This window comes from Sprattus sprattus, assembly GCF_963457725.1.
Source record: "Sprattus sprattus genome assembly, chromosome: 20".
Classification (NCBI taxonomy): Eukaryota; Metazoa; Chordata; class Actinopteri; order Clupeiformes; family Clupeidae; genus Sprattus; species Sprattus sprattus.
This window is the reverse complement of record NC_137918.1, coordinates 10,158,985-10,180,806: the sequence shown is the minus strand read 5'-3', so window position 1 is coordinate 10,180,806 and position 21,822 is coordinate 10,158,985. Positions and strand designations below refer to the sequence as shown.

Below are 21,822 nucleotides of genomic sequence, written 5' to 3'. Positions count from 1 at the left end.
TTTCAAATACCAAACACACTGTTGGCATTGATTCAAAGTGAGCAAGTGAGTATTTTGGCAATATTTTTGGCAAGGCTGTGCTGAGAAAGCTGAACTAACATTTTCACTGGGTTTTGGACTTGGATAAGAACATCACAAAGTGAATCTCCTGGGTGGCTCCTAGGAATGACAGGTGTGTTTAACCATCCTTCACATGGCCATACACCATTAAAATGAATATAAGCATGATACAAAAACCTGAATACTATGCTCTTCTGTTGCTTTAAAATGTTTTTATTTACACACAATTTACTTGAATTGAATCAGTGTGGGGAACAAAGGCAAGTTTAAAGGATACTTAATTACTAAATCAATCTCAGTGCAAATCAGAATGTAGAAAGTTGCAGTTTTATGACAATGTAGTGAATTGTGCAAAAGAGTATAAATACTGACAAAAACTATTGTAATTAATGTAAACAATGTGAGGAAAAGTACCGATTCAGTTATTGACTCAACTTTTTCCGTGACAGAAATGTCTTCACAAACTGCAATGTGCCCAGTGCCATTTGATTTAATAGGAAACATTCTATGATCTATACACCCATCTGTGTGAGCTGCTTTGGTTTGGAGTGGAGAGCTGATGTGTTCAAGCGCGGAGCCCCAGTGAGCGGGCAGTGTTGAGGACATCGTCACGGGTCAGATAGCAGCCGCACAACTCCCTCAGGCCCGTAAACGACTCTCGCCCATGCAGAACACGCCAGTTGTCAATAAAGATGACCTAATGGGATAAGTCCATTTAGAATCAAATTGAATTTAGAATGAAAATCAAACTCAATTAAATACATTGACATAGTTCTATTCTAGGAGGGAGTGTACTGTGTCAGCATAATCAATATCGTTATCATGAGTGAGCCAGGAAACCTGGGAGATATTTGGGCAGTCCACAAGTGTGCCGAGACAGTAACAGTTACTGAGATTTAGCCTTTGAGAGCATGAGGCTAATGGGTAAAGCAGTTCACTTTAATCAGTTATGTTAGGGTGGCAGAAAAGAAGACAGTTAGCTACTTAACTTCAGAGTGGAAATGACAATCTTATGTGCATGTTCTGAAGATTTTACACAACAATTGCATGAATTACTGCACTAGTGAATGATTTAGCAGAGACTTCATTTTGTCTTTAGAATAATCACTCCAGCTAAGTTGATTGTAGGGCTTAAATACATAACGTTGGTGAGATTGATAGATTGAGAGAGACTAATGGATCTCCATAGGGAGAAAGGGAAATGGGTGGAAGCACAGATGACTGGATGAACAGCTGGATAGATGGATGCTTTGTGACATCACTTAGTCTTAGATCATATTTCCCTTTTTGATGTGACACATTGTTGCATTCACATACGGGCGTGTTACTTTGGGTTTAGTCCTTAGCAGTATGTTTAAATCAATATGTCCATAGGAATATGATCCAGATCCTGCATCCACATCTGTCTCCTTTAACATCTGTGCATTAATGTCATTCTATTTTCCAAAACTTACCAGTAAATAATAACTTTGTCTGTTTGTACTGTGTGTTGTTGTTTAATGTTCCAGTTGACCTTGATTCTATACATATGTGATTTTATGTTAATACGAGTGTCTAGCGTTGGCTATGCCTCCCAGATGGATTCAGGTAGAAAAAAAATGTGTGGACAACACAACCAAAATCAAACTGAAAGCCTACAATACTTCAATGATGATCATGACATGGTTGTTGTTATGACTGAAGAAGTACTTCTGTTTCAAATTAACTTGCCTCTTCTCTTTTGATGGATTTAGACTGAAAAATGTATGAGGTCATTTTAGATATGGATTATTATCTGACAGCCATCTGTTGAGCTTGGCTGCTTATAAGCAGGGAACATGAAGATGTTTTTTAAATAAATATGCCCAGGGTTGAGAAAAACACAACATTAAGTGAGAGGTTGATAAAAACAGTGAAAATGCAAGTGTACCTTCCCAGGCGTCAGCTTCACCCAGAGCTCGTTCTCGGGATCTCTCAGCGCTGAGGTCAGCTCCCGATGAGCCCTGTACCAACGCTGAACCACATCCTGGGAGACCGTGTTGATCACTGCACGGTCATAATTATTATACCTGCAGGACGACATTACACAAGGGGACTCAAATTCTACTGAGAATCGGTTGCTTTTTACCTGGTTTTAGCCAAACTGTTTAGAAACATCTAAAAGTGAACAACCCTATTAGTCCAGGCAAAGTAGCGTTTTTCGACAGACTAATTGTAATAGAATTTTTTTCAGCATAGATCATTTCTATGAGGTGTCCAGAACAACATACTAAAAGTCCTAAGAAATCCTAGTTGAGGAAATATGTTAAATTCTCATCAATCCGAGATGTTTACCATAAGGCCAGGTAACATAACAGCCTAATGGGGCTATTTTTTTCCTTTACTCCTATCAAAATGAAACTTTACACAATGAAACTACCCATGAAAAGTAAACAAATTTGTATTACAAGTTTCTTTGAAAATGAATTTGAATATGCAAATGAGCTATACACCGCCTCCACCTGTCAGTGGATAACGAACTTCCTGACAGACAGGAAGCAGCAGGTAAGGCTGGGAGAAATAACATCCAGTACCAGGACAGTCAGCACTGGTGCTCCCCAGGGTTGCGTGCTCTCCCCGCTGCTCTTTTCCCTGTACACAAATGACTGCACCTCAGGAGACCCGTCTGTTCAGCTCCTGAAATTTGCAGACGACACTACAATCATCGGCCTCATCCGAGATGGAGATGAGTCTGCATACCGGAGGGAAGTTGAACAGCTCGCCCTGTGGTGCAGTCGCTACAACCTGGAGTTGAACTCGCTCAAAACTGTTGAAATGATAGTGGACTTCAGGAGGAACCCCCCATCACTGCCCCCCCTCACCATACTGAACTGCACTGTGTCTGCCGTGGAATCCTTCAGGTTTCTGGGTTCCACAATCTCCCAGAACCTGAAGTGGGAGCCAAACATTAGATCAGTCACCAAAAAGGCCCAGCAGCGGATGTTCTTCCTGCGCCAGCTCAGGAAGTACAACCTGCCTCAGGAGCTGCTGATCCAGTTTTACACTGCAGTCATTGAGTCTGTTCTCTGCTCATCTATCACTGTCTGGTTTGGATCGGCCACTAAACTGGACAGGAACAGACTACAACGGACAGTCAGATCAGCAGAAATCATCATCGGTGCCGACCTGCCCACCATCCAGGACCTGTACACCACTAGAGCCAGGAAACGGGCAGGGAAAATTATTGCAGACCCCTCACACCCTGGACATAATCTGTTTCAGCTCCTCCCCTCTGGCAGGCGCTACAGATCCCTGCACACCAAAACCACCAGACACAGGAACAGTTTTTTTCCCCTTGTCGTCACCTTAATGAACACTTGAAAATGTATTATATTTATTATTATATTTATATTACATTATATTTATTTATTTGATCCTAAACTGTTGTGATACATTGCACATTTTCAGTTAAAGTACATTGAGAGCAACTAAACACCACAACAAATTCCTTGTATATGAAAATGTACTTGGCCAATAAACATGATTCTGATTCTGATTCTGATTCTGATTCTGATTCTGAATATGCCCAAAATACACCCAAATAGGCTTAATTTTTTCCTTTACTCCTACCACAATAAAACTTTACATAGTAAAAGTATACATCAAAAGTAACTTCTTTTGTATTACAAGTTTCTTTTGAAATGAATTTGAATATGCATATGAGCTCCACACTTATTGAATATGTCCTCATTCTTACCCAGACTCAAGTGTATATTGTTACAACACAGTGTCAGGCAGATTACCATGGTGACAATGTATCTACTTTACCTCCACAAACAAATAACAGACATTAACAAAATTGTGCTTAAAAGTCACATGAGTACTATTGGATGGGCTGTGAAGGAAAGAAGCTTCCAATATGGCCGATGTGATGACAAACTGTATGAGTAATGAATGTGAGCGTACCGAATCATGTAGACTTCATTGTTCCATGGGTACACGTTTAGCACTGGCCCAATACCGATCATGTGGTTGCTGTGATCACTGAGATTCTCGATGTACTCGTGCTTTATGGGCACTTGTGAGAGGATCTCAAAGAGCTCGGGTGACCTCTGAAGAACTTGGCCTGCCGCATGAAAGCCATCCACGAGCAGCGTCCTGCCGCCCGTGCCCTCGTGTCGAAGGCAGTGGAACACTTGGATCCTGTGACAAAAAAAAAAAACCACTCAAAGGGTGATCATCAACAAAGAAACTGGCTACAAGATAATGTATTCATGTTGGAGGGTTGCAACTAAAAGTCTTTACACATTTGTGTTCCAGTCAACAATGATTTCTAATCTAAAATGTTAAATAAAGATGTTACATTTAAATAAAATGTTCCTAATGTCATATATTTCATAGGAAATTACTATTACTTAAATGACTTATTCTCAATGGCTTCTGCTTAACCTTGCTTGCTTGCTTGTTAGAGTGAGTAAGTGTTTGCAAAATGATTGCAAAATACTCATGAGAGCAGATGAAGCTGAATGGCCATAGATGGGAACTCACCCACAAGGCTCCTGAAAATATGCAGTGTCGGTGTGGCGGTCTAATGCCAGTTTCGTATAGGCTGTGTCTCCTCGGGAATAGTCAGAGGTAAAACTCCACATTCGACCGTACATGGTCTCCCTGGGTAAAGGGTTTCACAAAATCAGGCACAATATTTGGTTGTCTGGTATGATGACGGTGACAACAGTAATTATCTATCAAAATCAAAAACTGTAAACTTGCAATTCCTCTCCAGCACAAACATACATATGCCTGACTTCATTCATTTAATTTAGCTAATCTGGAAGGGTAACATATGAAGATATCAACAATTATCCTGCTATACCACGATTGACCACGAGAGGGCAAGTATTTTCCACCACTTATTCTACTAAGAAAATGCTAAAGAATCAGCTGGACGCAACAGCATGCAAACCAACCCTCGGCCACGAGGAACATTTTACCCACCTGGCCTTCCAAGGACAGGTGACAGTAATGAGCAGAGATGATTTACAAACAATTAACAATGCAACATTAGATTTTGCCAGACCACGTTTGATTTATTTATTATCAAAAATTGTATTGTGTCTTCCTGTATTTCTATTGAGTCTATATATTGAGTTGCATGTTGTGAGCTCAGCACACTTGTATAAAGGTCATATTCTGTACATAATGTGTCTCTAATGGTAAGTATTGCTTGAGCATCGATTTTTCTCTCATATTTCAGTATCTGAATTAGCATGTTCTCTTTCCAGTATTTACTCTTTTTGTCACATGTGTGCAGTCATGACAGATGGAGAACTTTCATTGGACAACAGATGGTGAGTGGGCGGGGGAAATGACGTTAGAAGTGAAAAACTTGGGCCAACTAAGACAACTATAAGTGAATATTTCCTTGAAAAGCTTTAGTTGTGTTTGCCACAGTTTTCCTTAGTGCTATGTGGATATATGAACATTCGCCAAGAGTGCTTCTCATTGGAGGAGACCACTGCTCACAGAAAGCCCAATAACGCCCAAAGACCATTTAGGAAAATGGAAAGATAATTTTTTTACTGAAACAGTGCAAAAGGGTGCGGGGAACCCAAATGATGACTGTTGTAATCGTATTACATACCATCATGACCATTCTTCCTGGGTTTTTGTCGAAATTTGCTAAACCATCGTTTATCCACTGTATCATTAATTAGGATGAGGTAAGCATATTACCATTTTATGTGTCTGAGTAGACTGGGCAAAAGAGTGGGTCACATATGAGAGTGACAGGGTCATTCAGATGATGATGTATCAGACAGAAGTGTGTTTGGGCATGTATCAGATATACAGCATGTGTGTGGTGTATGTTCAGACAAAATGTGCTTCTTGGGTACTGCTTCTAACCAAAAAAACCAAACATGTTGATTATTTTTGAACACACCTACACCATCATCTATATCTCCTTCCCCCTTTACACAGCAGGGAGAATGGAGGCATTGTTTAAGCTGAGACACCACCTAGTGGCCAGGAGACAGGACAATAATACTCCTTTGATTCAGATTGGCAAAGGAAACTCTAAGTAAATGCTAACACAAAATGGAAGGATAAGATATGCCAAAACAGTTCAAATACAGTAAAGGAGAAATATCAGGAGATATTGCTCACCTAATGAGACTGACTCTCTGCGTCAACCTTTCCGTGGCCTCCACTGTCGCAGGCACATCCTCCACGAAGGCAATGCCGTACAGCAAGAAATTGCTGAGAAAGAGTTTCAGCTCTTGGTCACAGCTCAGGAACTTGTCCCATTTGGCAGAGCGCACATCGGCACGTGTGTAGCTGCTGGCCTTCCATGGGCTCCGCGGGTGCATGGCACTGTGTTTCTGCCCCTCATAGCTGTTCTGCACCAGCCAATCCAGCTTATACTGTGTAGTGTGACCATCTGGCCCTGAAAGGGTCATTCAAATGAAGATCCAGTGACTAAAACGACCTTTTATATTTTACTACCACACAGGATAGATGATCAACATTTATATAATATAAAAATTAAAGGCAACACGATCCTCAGCCGTAAGCTTACAATATAATATATTGCCTGATGATACTTTTAAAGGCTGAATGGAGTTACTGTGTAACCTCTTCACCATCTCTGTGGCTGATGGTGTCTGAGGTTTATGCAACGTCGCCATTCCTTCATGTATTTTATGAGACTCAAAGTCTTTCCTGCCTTATCTTTTGCTTTAGATATTCAACATATTGGCACAGGGTCAGAAGAGGTCAAAGTAGTGGAGCTGCAAATTTCAAACAATAAAATAGGTCCACAACAAAAGTGATTTTCACTTCCAAAAAATTGTCAGTGTAAATGATCAACCTTATGATCAATCTTTTTAGACCTTCAGTTATGCCATCTCACAGACACGACATTAAACTAATTTTCTTCAATGTACAGTATATACATATGTATGTGTACAGACTATGATTTGTCTTCAGTTTAGGGTTGCTGTCTGGGTCGTGGGAGGGGGAAGGGAGATTTTTTTGTAAAACTTGAATCCGTCTCATTTTATGTTTTCATGTGTTGTTACTTCAAGAAAACAATAAAAACTAATTTGAAAAAAAAAAAAAAAAAACATTAAACTCACATGTGAAGAAAAGGCTCTCATCGTCAACCCTGGTCTTTTCTGGGCGTATGCTGAGTTCAATGCTGGCAGTGTCCAGGCTTCGTTGATTGGTCTTGCTGTTATAACAGGAAGAAGAGCGGCAGTGGTCCCTTAGCCACACGTAGTCAAACTGCATGACCAGTCCGCCATATTTAAGCTCTGCCACATAAAGTTGAAAAACAGTTAAATATCAATACCGACACAATTATTTCAACACAAACTTTGACAGGATAGGGTACACAGAACCAGTATAATATTAGTACTGACTTCTTGATCAATGAATGAAGACACACTGGTCTTAACTTAACTGTGAGAGGGAGTTTGCATTATAATTGGGTGCAGTTGACCAGACCCTGGCAAAAGATCCCAGCAGTGGACTAGCTTAAAGCCAGGCCATACCAGGTCAAAGCACTGCTCATTTATTGGAGGGTAAAGATAATATGTATACCTTACTACGCCCTCCACTAATAATGGGACAATTTGTGAATCTGAAATCATCCTTACCCATTACGAATCTTTTAGAGACACTACATATGTTAGTCAACATGGAAGTTTCTCCAAACTGCACTAATTGCAATTTACACACATGAACACCTGATTAATTTAATGAAATTCCTCATGTTCATCAAAGTCAGAAGATATAATGTACAAGTGTACATCCAGTTTTATTGATAACACTGAAATTCCTCAACTGTCACCAGCATAACCTGCCTAACAAACTGAACCTGGACTACTGACTGAGTGACACCAGCTGTAGAGTGTGGTATTTTGAGGACCAGGCGGGGGACACTCAAACTGCTAAGATTTGCCATTGACTGAGGCAACAGTGGTACAGGATGTAGAAAAGTAATTTAGTAATCAGAAGGTTGTTAGTTCGATTCCCTGTCGAAGTGTCCTTGAGCAAGACACTGAACCCCTAATTGCTCCTGATGTGCAGTGGGCCATCAGTGTAAATGTAAAAAATGTGTATACATCCTTGTAAATCGCTTTAGATAAAAGCGTCTGCTAAATGACTAAATGTACAGTGGGGAAAATAAGTATTTGAACCCCTTGCGATTTCACAAGTTTGGCCACTTGCAAAGAAATGTGTGATCTATAATTGTAATGGTAGGTGTATATTAACAGTGAGAAACAGAATATCAACAAAAAAATCCAGAAAAATGCATTTTATAAGAATTATGACTTTATTTGCATTTGATGCAAAAAATAAGTATTTGAACCCCCAAAACTGACTGACAAAAATGACTTAGTACTTGGTGGAATAACCCTTATTGGCAAGCACAGACGTCAGACGTTTCTTGTAGTTGGTCACCAGGTTTACAAACATCTCAGGAGGGATTTTGGTCCACTCCTCTTTCCAGATCCTCTCCAAATCTTTAAGGTTGTGTTTTCAATGGGAGGGAATGAGGGAATGAGGTTCAAGCCCAATATTCCACGTTACATGGCCCCATCCATAGTCCCCTTGATGCGGTGGAGTCGTCCTGTACCCTTGGCAGAGAAACAGCCCAAAAGCATAATGTTTCCACCTCCATGCTTGATGGTGGGTATGATGTACTCTTGGGGTCATATTCAGCATCCCCCCCCCTGTCAAACACGGCAAGTCGAGTTGATGCCAAAGAGCTTGATTTTGGATTCATCTGACCATATTCTGTCTCCCAATCCTCCCTAGAATCATTCAACTGTGCAATGGTAAACTTCAGATGGCCCTGTACATGCGCTTCCTTGAGCAGGGGGACCTTGCGAGTGCTGCAGTACTTCAAAAAATTACGACGTGGTGTGTTGCCAATGGTTTTCTTGGTGACTCTGGTCCCAGCTGCCTTGAGATCATTCACAAGCTCCCCCTGTGTAGTTCTGGGGTTATTCTGCACCTTTCGAATGATCACTGATTCCGCACGAGGGGATATCTTGCATGGAGCCCCAGACCTAGAGCGGGTGACAGTTGTTTGGTGTTGCTTCCATTTATGAATAATCGCACCAATAGTTATCTGCTTCGCACCAAGCTGCTTGCCGGTGGTTTTGTAGCCCATTCCAGCCTTGTCCAGGTCTACAATCTTATCTCTGACGTCCTTGGACAGCTCTTTGGTCTTGCCCATGGTGGTGAGGTTGAAGGTGTGAAGTACGATTCTTTGGACAGGTTTCTTTTATACAGGTCACCAGTTGAGATCAGGTATACCTTGTTAGACCTAATGAGGACTAATCTGTGTGCTTTTTGGGCACATAACTGGCCATTGGGAGCCAGAATTATTGCTGTTTGCTTGGGGGTTCAAATACTTATTTTTTGCATCAAATGCAAATAAAGTCATAAATCTTTCAGTTTTCTGGATTTTTTTGTTGATATTCTGTTTCTCACTGTTAAAATACACCTACCATTGAAATTCTAGATCACACATTTCTTTGCAAGTGGCCAAACTTGCGAAGTCGGCAGGGGTTCAAATACTTATTTTCCCCACTGTAAATATAATATAAACAATACTGTATATGCAACATGGCTGATCTGGGATGAGCTCAGCAAAAACAAATAACATTTCATGCACAAGTTTTAGAAATGGTGTTCCAGGGATGTATATGAAAACCTAGCCAGATTAGACAGCCTTGTCTGGCTTACTTCCACCACTGTACTGTATATGTACATCTGATGTGTGTCAATATTTAAATAGTTGAAGGCAAAATCAGAAATATATGATGATTTAATTATAGACATCAATAAATCAATACATTCAGTGCACTCCACAATTATTGGCACCCCTAGTGAATATGAGCAAAACAGGCTATGAAATAATATGTCTTTGCTGTTTATCCTCTTGTTCTTTGACTCAAAATATTCACAAAAATCTTTCCTTTTCATTGAAGTAAAATTATTGAAAGAAATAAAACTCTTGACATTAAATAAATATTTTCCCCCAAAACATGTGTGCCACAATTATGGGCACCCCTAGTTTCTGTGTATAGAAAGTTGAGTATTTTGACTTCTTTGCTGAAAGTATTCCAGCCACATCTTGGTTACAGAGCTGTGGAATGTCTGTTTTTTCTGGTGGTGCTGGCTTTGTGTCTTTGTGTCTGAAGATGATGTTAGATCCCGTTGGTGAGATACCTATTCACACATCTTTGACAAGAGAGGAAACTGGCTACTGGAGGCCACTCGTAATCCAAATACTTAATAAATACCACAAAGCACATTATGAGTGAATAACCTACCTTGGGTCGAGATTCATATAGCTTATGCTTGGTTGTGAGACCCCCTCCAATTATTGACACTGCAGTGAGAAATGCAGCCTTGTATATGGCCTCACCCTCAGGTTCAGTTTCAGAATGACACATGATAGTTAAGCTAAGCTCATCAGTAAATCCAGCAGTGTTCTTCATCCATTGCGTAGGCCCCATTTATGAGGGTGATACATTTTTTTCGTATTCTCTAAAACTGAAATCCATTCGTAGCAATGTAGTAGACCATTAATCCTAGCATGCCAGGTCCTCTAAGCATCTTAAACCTTCCCTTATGCCCTGTTCATACAGGCTCTGAGCAACGCCAAATCCTGCAGGGTTCTTTCAGTTCTTTCTCACGCTCCGTTGATGTAGGCTCTAAGCATCTTCTAAATCTTCAGGCATCTCCAATTATCTCAACTAACTCATGCCACATTCCAATGCATCATGAGAGGACAGGTGTACAGGCTTTTTTCAGGTACTGTGGGTTACGGCACATGTCCCCAACTAGAGTGTAAACACCATAGACATGACCACCAGCTAGCACTTTCATCAGCCTGTGATAGACTTCATCAGTTGCATCTTCAAAATGAATACTGTGCAGTGTGCAGATGTAGAAAAAGGTAAAACGTAAATAAAGTGACAGTGTCAGAAAAGATGTTCATTTCATGAAGTCATGAACATTATTTTGCCTTCAGCCAGTAAAATACCGCTCAAACTAGTGACGAGGGAAACTCAGGAGAGCATTGGCGCCTCCTCCTTTGACAGTCCACATAAAGCTGTTCAAAGCATGTCCATTTTCAAGATCATAGTCAAATGTTCCACAACATTCCTCAAGATATTACAATGGTTTGTTCAGACTAATTATCATTCATTTTACAATCCAGCACATACTGGATGTCAATCTTCCATTTTTCTGTCTCTGTTTTTAATGAAAATGGATATAAAATGAATGAAATTGTTAAATTATATAATTACTATTATTCTACTAATATTCTAATATATGAAGGATGGTCCATACAATAAATACCATAATTATGCCTATGTTACATTTCTGCTGATTGTGCATACAGACTTTTAGGGTAAATGTGACCCAGTAGACCTTCTGAAACTAGTGGTGTCACCAACGTGCTTATCCTTATCTAACCCCTATATTTGAGTATAAGGTCCAGTCATCATTACCAGAGAGGCCAAGTACAATTTTAACAACAAGTGCTAGGGTCTAAACATATCTTTAAAAGAACCAAGTGAGTCGTCAAAACATTGTGTGCAAGTGTGTGTGTGTGTGTGAGAATATGTGGTTTTGATGCACAGAACAACACAATGTATTACCAGTAAGCTTTTTTGTAATTGAATTTGAGGGGAAGGGCTGACTAGTTTATAGCACACTGAGTGAGAAAGAACAGCTCATCTAGTTTATTGGACACCAAATGTTATTTCAGGTCATATTGACCCAAAGACAACAGGCATTGAATTTGAGTATAGCAGTTAAACTGAAAGTTTTGTTTTGTTTTCAATAAATATGTTTGGGGGTCATTTTAAGAAGCTAGATGGAAAGCCATGGAGTTTCATCACTGATTTCTATCAATTGTAATGTTTGTATATAATTTAGGACCACTATGACCCAAGGACAATAGGGTTAAAAGTTTGAGGCATCCACATTCTACAGACAATCTTCTGAGTTTATCATTATCCCGACTGTTTTCACACTAATTTAGGGTCAGTAGTCCTTTAACATCTATGGGTAAGGGAAGGAAATCTGCATGGGTCACAAAATGTCCCGCAGCTTCTGCTTATCCTTATAGTTTGGCTTCCTCGATCTGTCTGACTCGCCTCATCAAATTCAGTTGTTTGGTTGTTGTAACAGCCTATCTATAACTCACCAAAACAGTCCTCTTTGGCCTTCCATGTGCACGGGCTGGGATTTGGAGTTGTGTGCTGCCAGCGTTTACTGGCCAGAGGTGCGCACGAACGTTGCAAGCGAGTAGGTGTAACCTGAGCCTTAAACACAGAAAACCATGGCAGGCGAATTCGTGACAGCAACATATTCTGCAAAACATAAAATCAGAATTCTTGTTAAAATGAATAAGCTTTCTAACCGGTTCACCAAACTAGTTATGCCTCCGTGCTACTGTAAACTATCTTGCACGTCATGCCCCATTTCGCTGAGCAACGATGCTGTTTGTTATCAAACGAAATAAGAAGAGTAAATCACGACGATTGGGCACTGTCGACTTGTTAACCATCTGACTTTTCGTCTACTCTGTCAAATTCTGGTTACAAGATTGCCGCTCATACATACGCTGTACTTACTATCGGTTATCGCCGGGCGACTCGGCAAGATTGTGTGTGTTCTTACGAGAGAAGTAGACTTCCCTTATGTCTTGACTGTCATAAAATATGTGCAAATGAATGATTGAACCAAGCTCTCACTGTCTGTGAAAGAGTTTACGGTAGGCGGCCAACATAAGACTGGACTTGTTCAGGGGGGTCAAGCCTGCGCAGACTCGAACAACCTTGGTTCAACCATCGATTGTATACAGTCACTGGATTCAACAGCAATGCCTGCTGGTGACTGTGAGACATACCATAGACATATATACGACCCAACATAGCCTACTATACGTTATAAGCCGGGACATGAAAGGGGTAACTGAATATTCCAACTACTTAGCAGTCTGAACCGACCAATTAGCATTAAGCATGTGGTATACTTCTGCGGACACACCTGCGTATGGTCTCCACCTGGTGCTTCCGACGCAAATTTCGTCACCCGCACAGTCCATATGGACAGTCCTTGCTGCAGTATATGGACCGTCCTTGCTGCAGTAAAATGTTGTTGGGCAAGACAGCATAATTCACCCAGGCTTCCCTGCTGCTAACACCCAGGAAGCTTTTTTTTAAATGCTGATAGCACAAATTAACTTCACTTTTGTCACATTTGTAATGAGATGTCTAGTGTTTTTTTCTTCTTCTGTTTTTTTTTTTAAACTGATTTTTGGTTGACGATATACAGTTACACTTCACAAATCCACAGTAAACTTGACATGACTGTAGCCCCCTATGGCTAATACGAAATAAGGTTTGTGTCCCTAGGTGGGCGTGTCCCTTTGTACTAGCGTCCCTTGAAGTGAGGTATAGGCACAAAGCACTTTTTTTAGGGAATAGATCGACAATGGTTTCACCAAAAATTGAAAAAACAATTATGGCAAGTTGGCCTCTATCTAGCTCATTAGGACTGTGGAGTAGCGTCACCTAGTGAATCATATTAAATGCAAAAATCAATCGCTTCACTAGCCAGTGTCTTATGATATAAACGTTCACAGAAGTTGCATAGCTACCACATTTTTTTGGACACACAATGCATTTTGTGAATTGTATCACAAAATGCATTGTGAGTGCTACAACTGACTTATTTCACTAACAATTTGGTAACAGGATTAATGGATCTACAGTGTTAATTCATTTAAATAATGGAAAAAACATTTTATTAGAATTGTATTTTTTAATCAACTAAAGTTAATTTCATTCAGTTATTCATTTAGGTTCTCCATTCTATTCAAATGTGGGGTCCTCAGGGAACAAACAGTCCTTGCCATTGTCTACTGCATGGTTTATGATGCCGAAGGCTACAGAGTGCACAGGAAAACTACTCCCCTGTGCTTTTGGGATTGTCTCTGTCCCCATGGTGGCAGATGGTGCATGGCCCCTCCTTCATCCGAAGGCTTGCTCTTCTTGGGATGTGGCTTTGGCCCTTTCCCCTTGCACTTTTGGTGAAATGATCATCACTTGGGAAGTTCATGGACGGCAGTTTTGATCACTTTCAGATAGCGGTTGTCTGCCTGCAAAAGACACTGCGGAGGGTGATGGGGGGTTGGTGGAGCATTAGAAGTTCTCTTGATGCTATTTCTCCGTTGTTTCACTTGCCGCAAAGAGGGCAGTGTGTCAATGTGGGCTGGGTCCAACGGGTAGGTCCCACTGCCCTGAAAGTTGCTGCTGTGCTCTAGACGTTTAAAAAGACTGCTAAAAACAAGTTCCAAATGTGGTCCAACGGTGAGTGTGTGGTTTATTCTATAGTTGTCAAAAAATGATTAACCCATACTGTCCGTTTGAGTCTATCCTTCTTCAGATGTACAGTAACTTTAGAGTATCATCTGGTCTGCCATTCCTCAAAAATATCTTGACTAATTGCACACCTAAACTCAACAGAGACACAGCTCCATTTGGTTAAGTGCAACATTAAATGGGCATAGTCTCAGGTTCACCTGATATGGCCTAAACCAAATATCTTAAATTGACAATACAACGTCAATTAATACATGAAGTTGGCTTCATTCCTTTGAATTTTTAAAAACAGATACAGATAACTTAGCCTGTAAGGTATAGGCTTAGGAAGGATGAACATATTTGTATGCTTTTGTTTTATTCACATTTGTGCAACTTGTTTTTGTGTCATTGGTATGACTATGTCTGAGTTGTTCAGAAAGTTGGGCAATGATGGCTTTTTTAGTAATGAAAGGGCAGTTGTTCTTTAAGGAGGTGGAGGGATGAGGAGAGTTTAGAAAATGTAAAATAATTTGTCTTTCTTTCATGAATACAGCTATGTTATCAACCTTAACAGACAGAATTTCCCCTATTTGTAGAGCCAAAGGATGTGTTATCAGTGTATAGTGCATACAAGAACCAACTCAACACTAATATTTCCTTGTTTAAAATGGATACAATCACTACAAACACTAATTTTTATATATATATCTAAACCTCACTCTACCAATCAAAGGATCGTGCTTTGGTTTTTTGACACCTCCAACAACCTTTCCCAACCTAAAAAACTTAAAAGAAAGGATACCCCCTGAGCTTAGCTACCATAGCATACATTTAGTTCTGTTAGTTCATGTTAGTTCTGTTAGTTTAGTTAGTTCATACATTAGTTCTGTTCTTATAGTGACTAGCTGACTGAAGGTAATGGGTGGTATATGGTAGGTTTTGTCAGTTTGTCAGTGTAAATGTCAGTTAATTTCACTTGAATTAAAAACTACCCCTTGGGTGTCCCCAGATGTATACTGTAAAATGTATAACTACCTTTCTATACCCTTTGTTGTATGCCCTGCCTAATGTACGAGGTCCTGCTGTGTTTTGTACGGTGTTTATACCTCAGGATTTTGGCTACTTGATGGAAGGGTTATTACCATATAACATGTTATCTCAATCAACTTGTGAGACTGGCTTCTCAGTACAGCCAAAGTGCACTCACAACACAGTAAATAAGAGTTTCATGTGGCAAGGCTTGGTTGGTCCCAACTCTGCCGAAGTGAATAGTCGATAACAAAGAGCCAGACAACATTAGCTTAATAGGAGACGGGCCCATCAGCTGTAGCAGCCTTTGTGACATTTACTGTACTTTTACAGCTGCCTCCTATAGGAGACAATGGAGTCTGCCTGGAGTACACTTTAAATAATTCAACAAATAAACACATATAAATAAATAAATAATTATGCATGACTTCAAAGTATCGTGTGACACACCAAGGAGGGAAAGGAGGGGTGGCCACAATTAACAATCCACCAGTCTCAGACTAGTCTCGGGTGATGGCAGAGCAAAAGGGAAAATGAGGGAGACCTAAATTAACTTAAAAAATATGGCCAATTAAAATCTTCAACATATAGCCCATCGATGTCCTTGAAGAACACAGGCATAACACTAGGGGTGCTATGTATGAGTGGAGCTTCACATCTATGACATGCAATAAAAAGGCCACACCATAATCTGCAGTGTTTTTCCTTTTTTTTTTTTAAAGTGGATGATCTAGTGGGGACAGACTTTATAAATGCACACCCACTACAATGATTCGCTGAAGAACAACATATGATGGTCACGTCAATAGACATACACAATGTACAAATGATAAAACATAGGAATAAATTAATAGAAATTCTGTGCACAAAACAACTGTACCAAATCAAATCTTTGGGCAAAACATAAACGAAGACTTAAGTAAGTAATTTGAACGTAAATGTGATGGATAAATCATATAGAATAAATCTAACTTAATAAATAAAGATTCCCCAGGGCTCTCTTAAAACGTTAAAAAAATTACTTTCAGTTTCAGTATGACGAAAATATTTCCGTTACATGATGTTAATTTACTATTACAAAAGGATAGGTCACAGAAGATCATCACCTTCCCAACCTTTATACATGAAATGGTTAAGCAATTAAACATCCAAAACAATGTCACTTTCATACAGTCATTGGCTGGTGATCACTGTAGATGTTGAGGACTGTCCAAGTCCTACTTGATTGTGATCAGAATAGTGCTACGGAAACAAAGTCCAGATACAGTAAGTGTCAACCTATACCTGGTTGGTGAAGTTCAGAAAAAGCTGCAATCTAATGTTTGTCGACTTGGTCCTCCTGCCTGCCATGCTAGTCATGCTGCAGTCGTGAACTGTGAGCTAGCATGAGTGGATATAGCATGCCTTGCTTGGCATCCATGGGTTTGTGTCTGTATGGATGAATCCTTGACTAACAGTTCAAGAACTCTCATCTTAGTCCCATTCCAACTGGTGCGCCGCTCCATATGAACTCAGGTCCAGCTCTGTCGGACATACCGGGGCACAGGGAGAGGCTGAGTCGGCCATCGTTATTGCTCATCTTCCCATGGCTGCTGCCACCTCCAATCAGCCCAAGAAAGTTCCCCCTCTCATCTGGATAGCTGGAGACAAGGCTGTTGGCGGTTTCTGTCTCCAGATCGTTAAAGACCGAGTCGCAAAGCTGCTGCCTCTTGATCTGCCTGACCCTTTTTCGACGATGCAGAATCACCGCACAGACAGCCAGGCCGAAGGCCATAATGCCCAGGATGATCGAAGTGGCCAGAGCCGCTGGGGAGAGTCCAGAGGATGGAGGACTTCTCCAGTAGGCCCTCTCAAAGCTTGGGCGCACTGGGAACTCGCAGCTAGGGCCCATGAAACCTGGGGGACACTGGCAGACAGGACCACTGAAGTGGGTATAACACGTGCCTCCATTCTGACACTGATGCACCAAGCAGGCATCGGCACGAGTGCTGCAATTCTTGCCGGAGAAACCCAATGTGCATCTGCATGTATAGTCATTGACACCATCAATACATGTGCCAGCGTTGTAGCAGGGGACTGGAGCACAGTCATCCACGTTGGTGGTACAGTCGGGTCCGGTGAAGCCTGGACGACAACGACAGAGGACACTCTGGCCCAAATCTACACAGTCGCCCCCTGAAGGAAAACAGAGCCATAATGATTACACATTTGTGAAATTAGTCAACCATCACCATGCAAACACTAAACCGTGATACAATAACTACTAAGAACATTGAAAAAGGTCAATTCAATGTTTTAATTTAGTGTAGTATTTCAAGGCGTTCAGAGTGAATCCCTGCAGATATAGATTAATGGGTAATTTATTGATAAACCCCATGACTGATACAAGCAATTTTGATGATGTATTAACTACTGTCGCTTAATACCAAATGACTAGACTTAACACCAATTCCTACCACTGAAGACAGCCATATTGATGGCTCTTATTCTCTGAAACAACCAAACATATTGGTATTGGTCTGGCAAAATACATGACTATTCATTAGCTTATACTGAGGGAGTAATTCAGATGTTCAAAAAGTGTTCCTGTTTTAAGTGCCATGTTTCTGTGGAGCATTGTTATGCCAGTTCTGGTCAACTGAATGAAAACTCCCAAATGGTGTGAGAACAAAAAAAAAGGAGCCCTCCAATATGACCCCAACACACTTCTTTGTGTCTGCCCCCCTTTAAGGCCCCTGTGTGCAAGTGTGTGTGTGTGTGTGTGTGTGTGTGTGTGTGTGTGTGTGTGTGTGTGTGTGTGTGTGTGTGTGTGTGTGTGTGTGTGCGCGCGTGTGTGTGTGTGTGTGTGAGTGAGAGAGAGAGAGAGAGAAAGAGAAAGAGAAAGAGAAAAAGAGAGATTGTGTGTGTGTGAAATCCTGTGTGTGTTGCAGAGCCTCATTTTGAACACTCCCATCTGGTTAGCCGAACTATCATTCTTTATAAGCAGTTCTCGCGCAAATTCACAAATCTAGTCCTAAAGATGATTTTTCAGTTAGCAAACCTACCATTGGCACAGGGCTTGTGGCCGCAACGATCAAGTCTCTTCTCACAGTTGGAGCCGGTAAAGCCTTGGAGGCATTGGCACGAATAACCTCCTGACTGCTTTTCCATACAGGTGCCACCATTGAAGCAAGGGTCGTCGGCGCAAGTCATAGCAATGATCTCGCAGTTTTTACCGTAAAAACCCTGAGGGCAGGTGCACGAGTAGTCATTCTCTAGGTCCTACATGGGGAGAGAAAAACATTTATTATAACCTTGTTTCATGGACGATATTCGCAAAAATAATTATAATTATATAACATCGTATCGAATTTTGCTTATAGTAATCCTAGTTTTAAAACATTAAAGATTTAAGATGTTGACGCACGTTGCAGCTGCCGCCGTTCTTGCATGGGTTGCAGTCACACTCGTTGATCTCCAGTTCGCAGTTGGTGCCCCCGAATCCTGGCCGGCAGGTGCACGTGTAACTGCCCTGGCCTGTGTTGGTGCAGGTGGCCCCATTGGCGCATGGCTTGTGGTTGGTGCAGTAGTTCAGGTCCTGATTGCAGAACAGCCCTCCCCAGCCTTCCTTGCAGATGCACTGCCATGGCTGACTGCATGTTCCATGGAGGCAGCCTGGGTACCGCACACACTCATTGCAGCCGGGCCCCTGCCACCCCAAGCGGCACTTGCAGTCCCCAGGGGCCTCGCAGTAGCCATGTGTCTCGCTGCAGTCAGATGAGCAGATGGCTGTGGTGAAGAAGGGGTGGGGATGGAGAGGGAGGGGGGGTGACAAATAGCAGAGGAGAGCTGGGGTTACAAAGGGAATTCCAATATTTCTGTCTCGCCCACTCACACACACACACACACACACTTCCCCAGCCGTACCCCCTGCCTCTGCAGATCAATAGCTGAGTTAAGTGTGCGGGCAGCAGCTGGTGAGCACACAGAGGTAACTAATGCAATCCTTTGTCTACGCTCCTCCGCCTCAGCCTCAACATGTGTCTCTTAGGGCTGATGTCTGCTCCTTCTATTGTCCCTCCCAGACAAAGGGAGCTGGGGGAGCAGGAAGGCAGTTGAACACACACACACACTCACACACACACACATATATATATCTATACATCTATCTATCTATCTCTTTATATATATATATCTATATATATAGAGAGAGAGAGAGAGAGAGAGAGAAGGAGAGAGACTGAGAGATGTTTAAAGCATTCGCAATGGTCCACAGTGTTTATATGTTTTATATGTCTATGGTGTTTGTGATAATGACACTATAATTAAAGAATTGCAGAGAAGCAACTCACAGGCAACAAATACATACAACAAAAACAATGATTTGTTGTTTGTACAGCTGCTTGTTTGATGCAAAGAACAAACATGAATTGGTCCTCCAGAAAACCTAGAGTTCTTCTCTACTTCTGAAATACAATTCGACCTTAGCAACCAGTTAGAAGTGGACAAAACACTTACGCTCAGAGCAGTATGGGCCCTTCCATCCCACCAGGCACTCCTTGGATCCAGTTTCATCATCACACGTGTAGTGGCCTAAAGTATCATCACGAGGTCTGCAATAATCGGCGCAATCTTCGCCATGGTAGTTGTCATCACAGGAGACGTGGTAGGAGTATCGCAACTCACTCTGTTCACCATAGTGGATATCTTGGGACCAGTTCTCACCTATTGCCAATCTTCTTCTGGTTGCTAAACGGCTGATAAGATTATTCTGATTTTCTGTAATGAAAAAAGAGTAAATGGAAATTGAATATTGAATTAGACAATGTGTGGTTGAATTGAAATGTTTAACACATTGCCTTAATGGCAATTCACAAATATCCTGAATTGGACAAATAGGGTACCTGTGTTATCAGTAGTGGATTCGGCGTTCCATGCTTCAATTATGAGAGAAAATGTTCCCTAAATAAAAGAAGATATATAGACATACATTAACATATATTTGATCGTTTAGGTGTACTGTAAGTAAAAAGAGAGTGTCCCCCTCCCCCTTTAAAGATATAAAATGAAATTTACCGGCCACTTGAAATGGAAAGGCACTCGTATGGGCACACTGTTCGCAATTGAGCTTTGATCAGCATTTAGAATATTAGTTTGTCCTGTTCCAAAAGTGCATGGCGGTTCGGGAGATATAACATCTTCGGCATGTTTCAAGCAAATTCGGAAAAAAATGTTACATTCTCTCGACCGTCTGCAATAACGTCGGCTTGTGGTGAATGAATGGATTTTCAACTCAAACAGCCCAGACGACGCTACCTGTGAAGTTTAGAGACACATATCAGGGGATGTTTCAATCGTATAAGTTATAGGCTAGGTCTCGTTGCATCTATAATACATGTATTTAACACTGCAGAAATGATACTTACCATCTGAACCAGCGATACAGTTAAAAGACATCTGAGATAATCCATTGTGTAGGCTGTAAAGCCCCGTTTTGCAATTTGGAAAGTGAGGAGAAAGTATCCGGTGGGTCGGGGGAAAAACAATTATAGATACATACGTAAAAGTACTTCTAAAGCTAGACTTAATTATTTCTATCCTAAAAACTGGAGTGGCGTCAGCCACGTCCGTATAATCTAAAGAAACTTGGACAATGTCCTTGAGTTCACTGCGTCTCTACTACCGTGCACAACTCTGGAGGCTGGTTAAATACGGCAGATGCAGATGCATCTGGCCAAGCGTCAGAGGGCGGGACAGCGACAGGTGGAGAAGCCATATGGAGTGCATTCTTGACATCAGCCATCACGTTCTTTGTTGTCCATCTCGAGCTATTGTACAAGCCTACACACGCAAACGCGTGCACGCACAGCCCCCCCACACACGTACACACACACACACACACACACACACACAAACACACTAGATAGATGGCAAGATTGATATGAAAATAAGATGCGGGTATTTGTTTGAGCCACTTAGTTGTTTTGAGGATAGTCACAACAGAATGATTTAGTATGTATGTCTGTAGTCTTTCTGATTTGTTTTCTTAATAAGATAAAGGTTGAAGTCATTGTAGACCTAATGACATATTTTAAACACTAGTAGATAAAAACCCTGTCCTATGTTTCGATATGAATAATCATCTGGATCTCTTTTCTTGACTATAATGCTGTTCTCTTAATTTTGTTCAGATATGCCTAGATTGTGCAACTAAAAGTTGTAACTAAAAGAGTAAAATTGTAACTAAAAGTAAGGACTTTTACTTTTTGTACTTAAAGTGAATGAATTAATTTTAATTTAAGTAAATGCCGTAGAAGAGAAATATATCAAGTTGATGGAGCAATTTGTTGTTATCAAGTCATCAACTCAAAAAGGCATATTTCTATAATAATAA

At 41.0% G+C, this 21,822-nt stretch overlaps 2 protein-coding genes across 2 annotated transcripts; both read right to left on the bottom strand.

Moving 5' to 3' along the window:
- Positions 1–625: 625 nt before the first annotated feature.
- Positions 626–12,419, bottom strand: tmlhe (trimethyllysine hydroxylase, epsilon; the record flags this gene model as incomplete). The annotated part of the gene is made up of 7 exons (XM_080859735.1): positions 626–757; positions 1,970–2,108; positions 3,985–4,221; positions 4,567–4,686; positions 6,184–6,463; positions 7,155–7,331; positions 12,257–12,419. 7 exons carry the CDS (start codon positions 12,417–12,419, stop codon positions 626–628), a joined length of 1,248 nt encoding a protein of 415 aa, XP_080715861.1.
- Positions 12,420–16,917: 4,498 nt separating this feature from the next.
- On the bottom strand, positions 16,918–21,231 carry LOC308381571 (delta-like protein B; the record flags this gene model as incomplete). Its single annotated transcript, XM_080859166.1, has 7 exons — positions 16,918–17,624; positions 18,494–18,710; positions 18,856–19,217; positions 19,947–20,207; positions 20,333–20,390; positions 20,505–20,744; positions 21,112–21,231. 7 exons carry the CDS (start codon positions 21,229–21,231, stop codon positions 16,918–16,920), a joined length of 1,965 nt encoding a protein of 654 aa, XP_080715292.1.
- Positions 21,232–21,822: the final 591 nt, after the last annotated feature.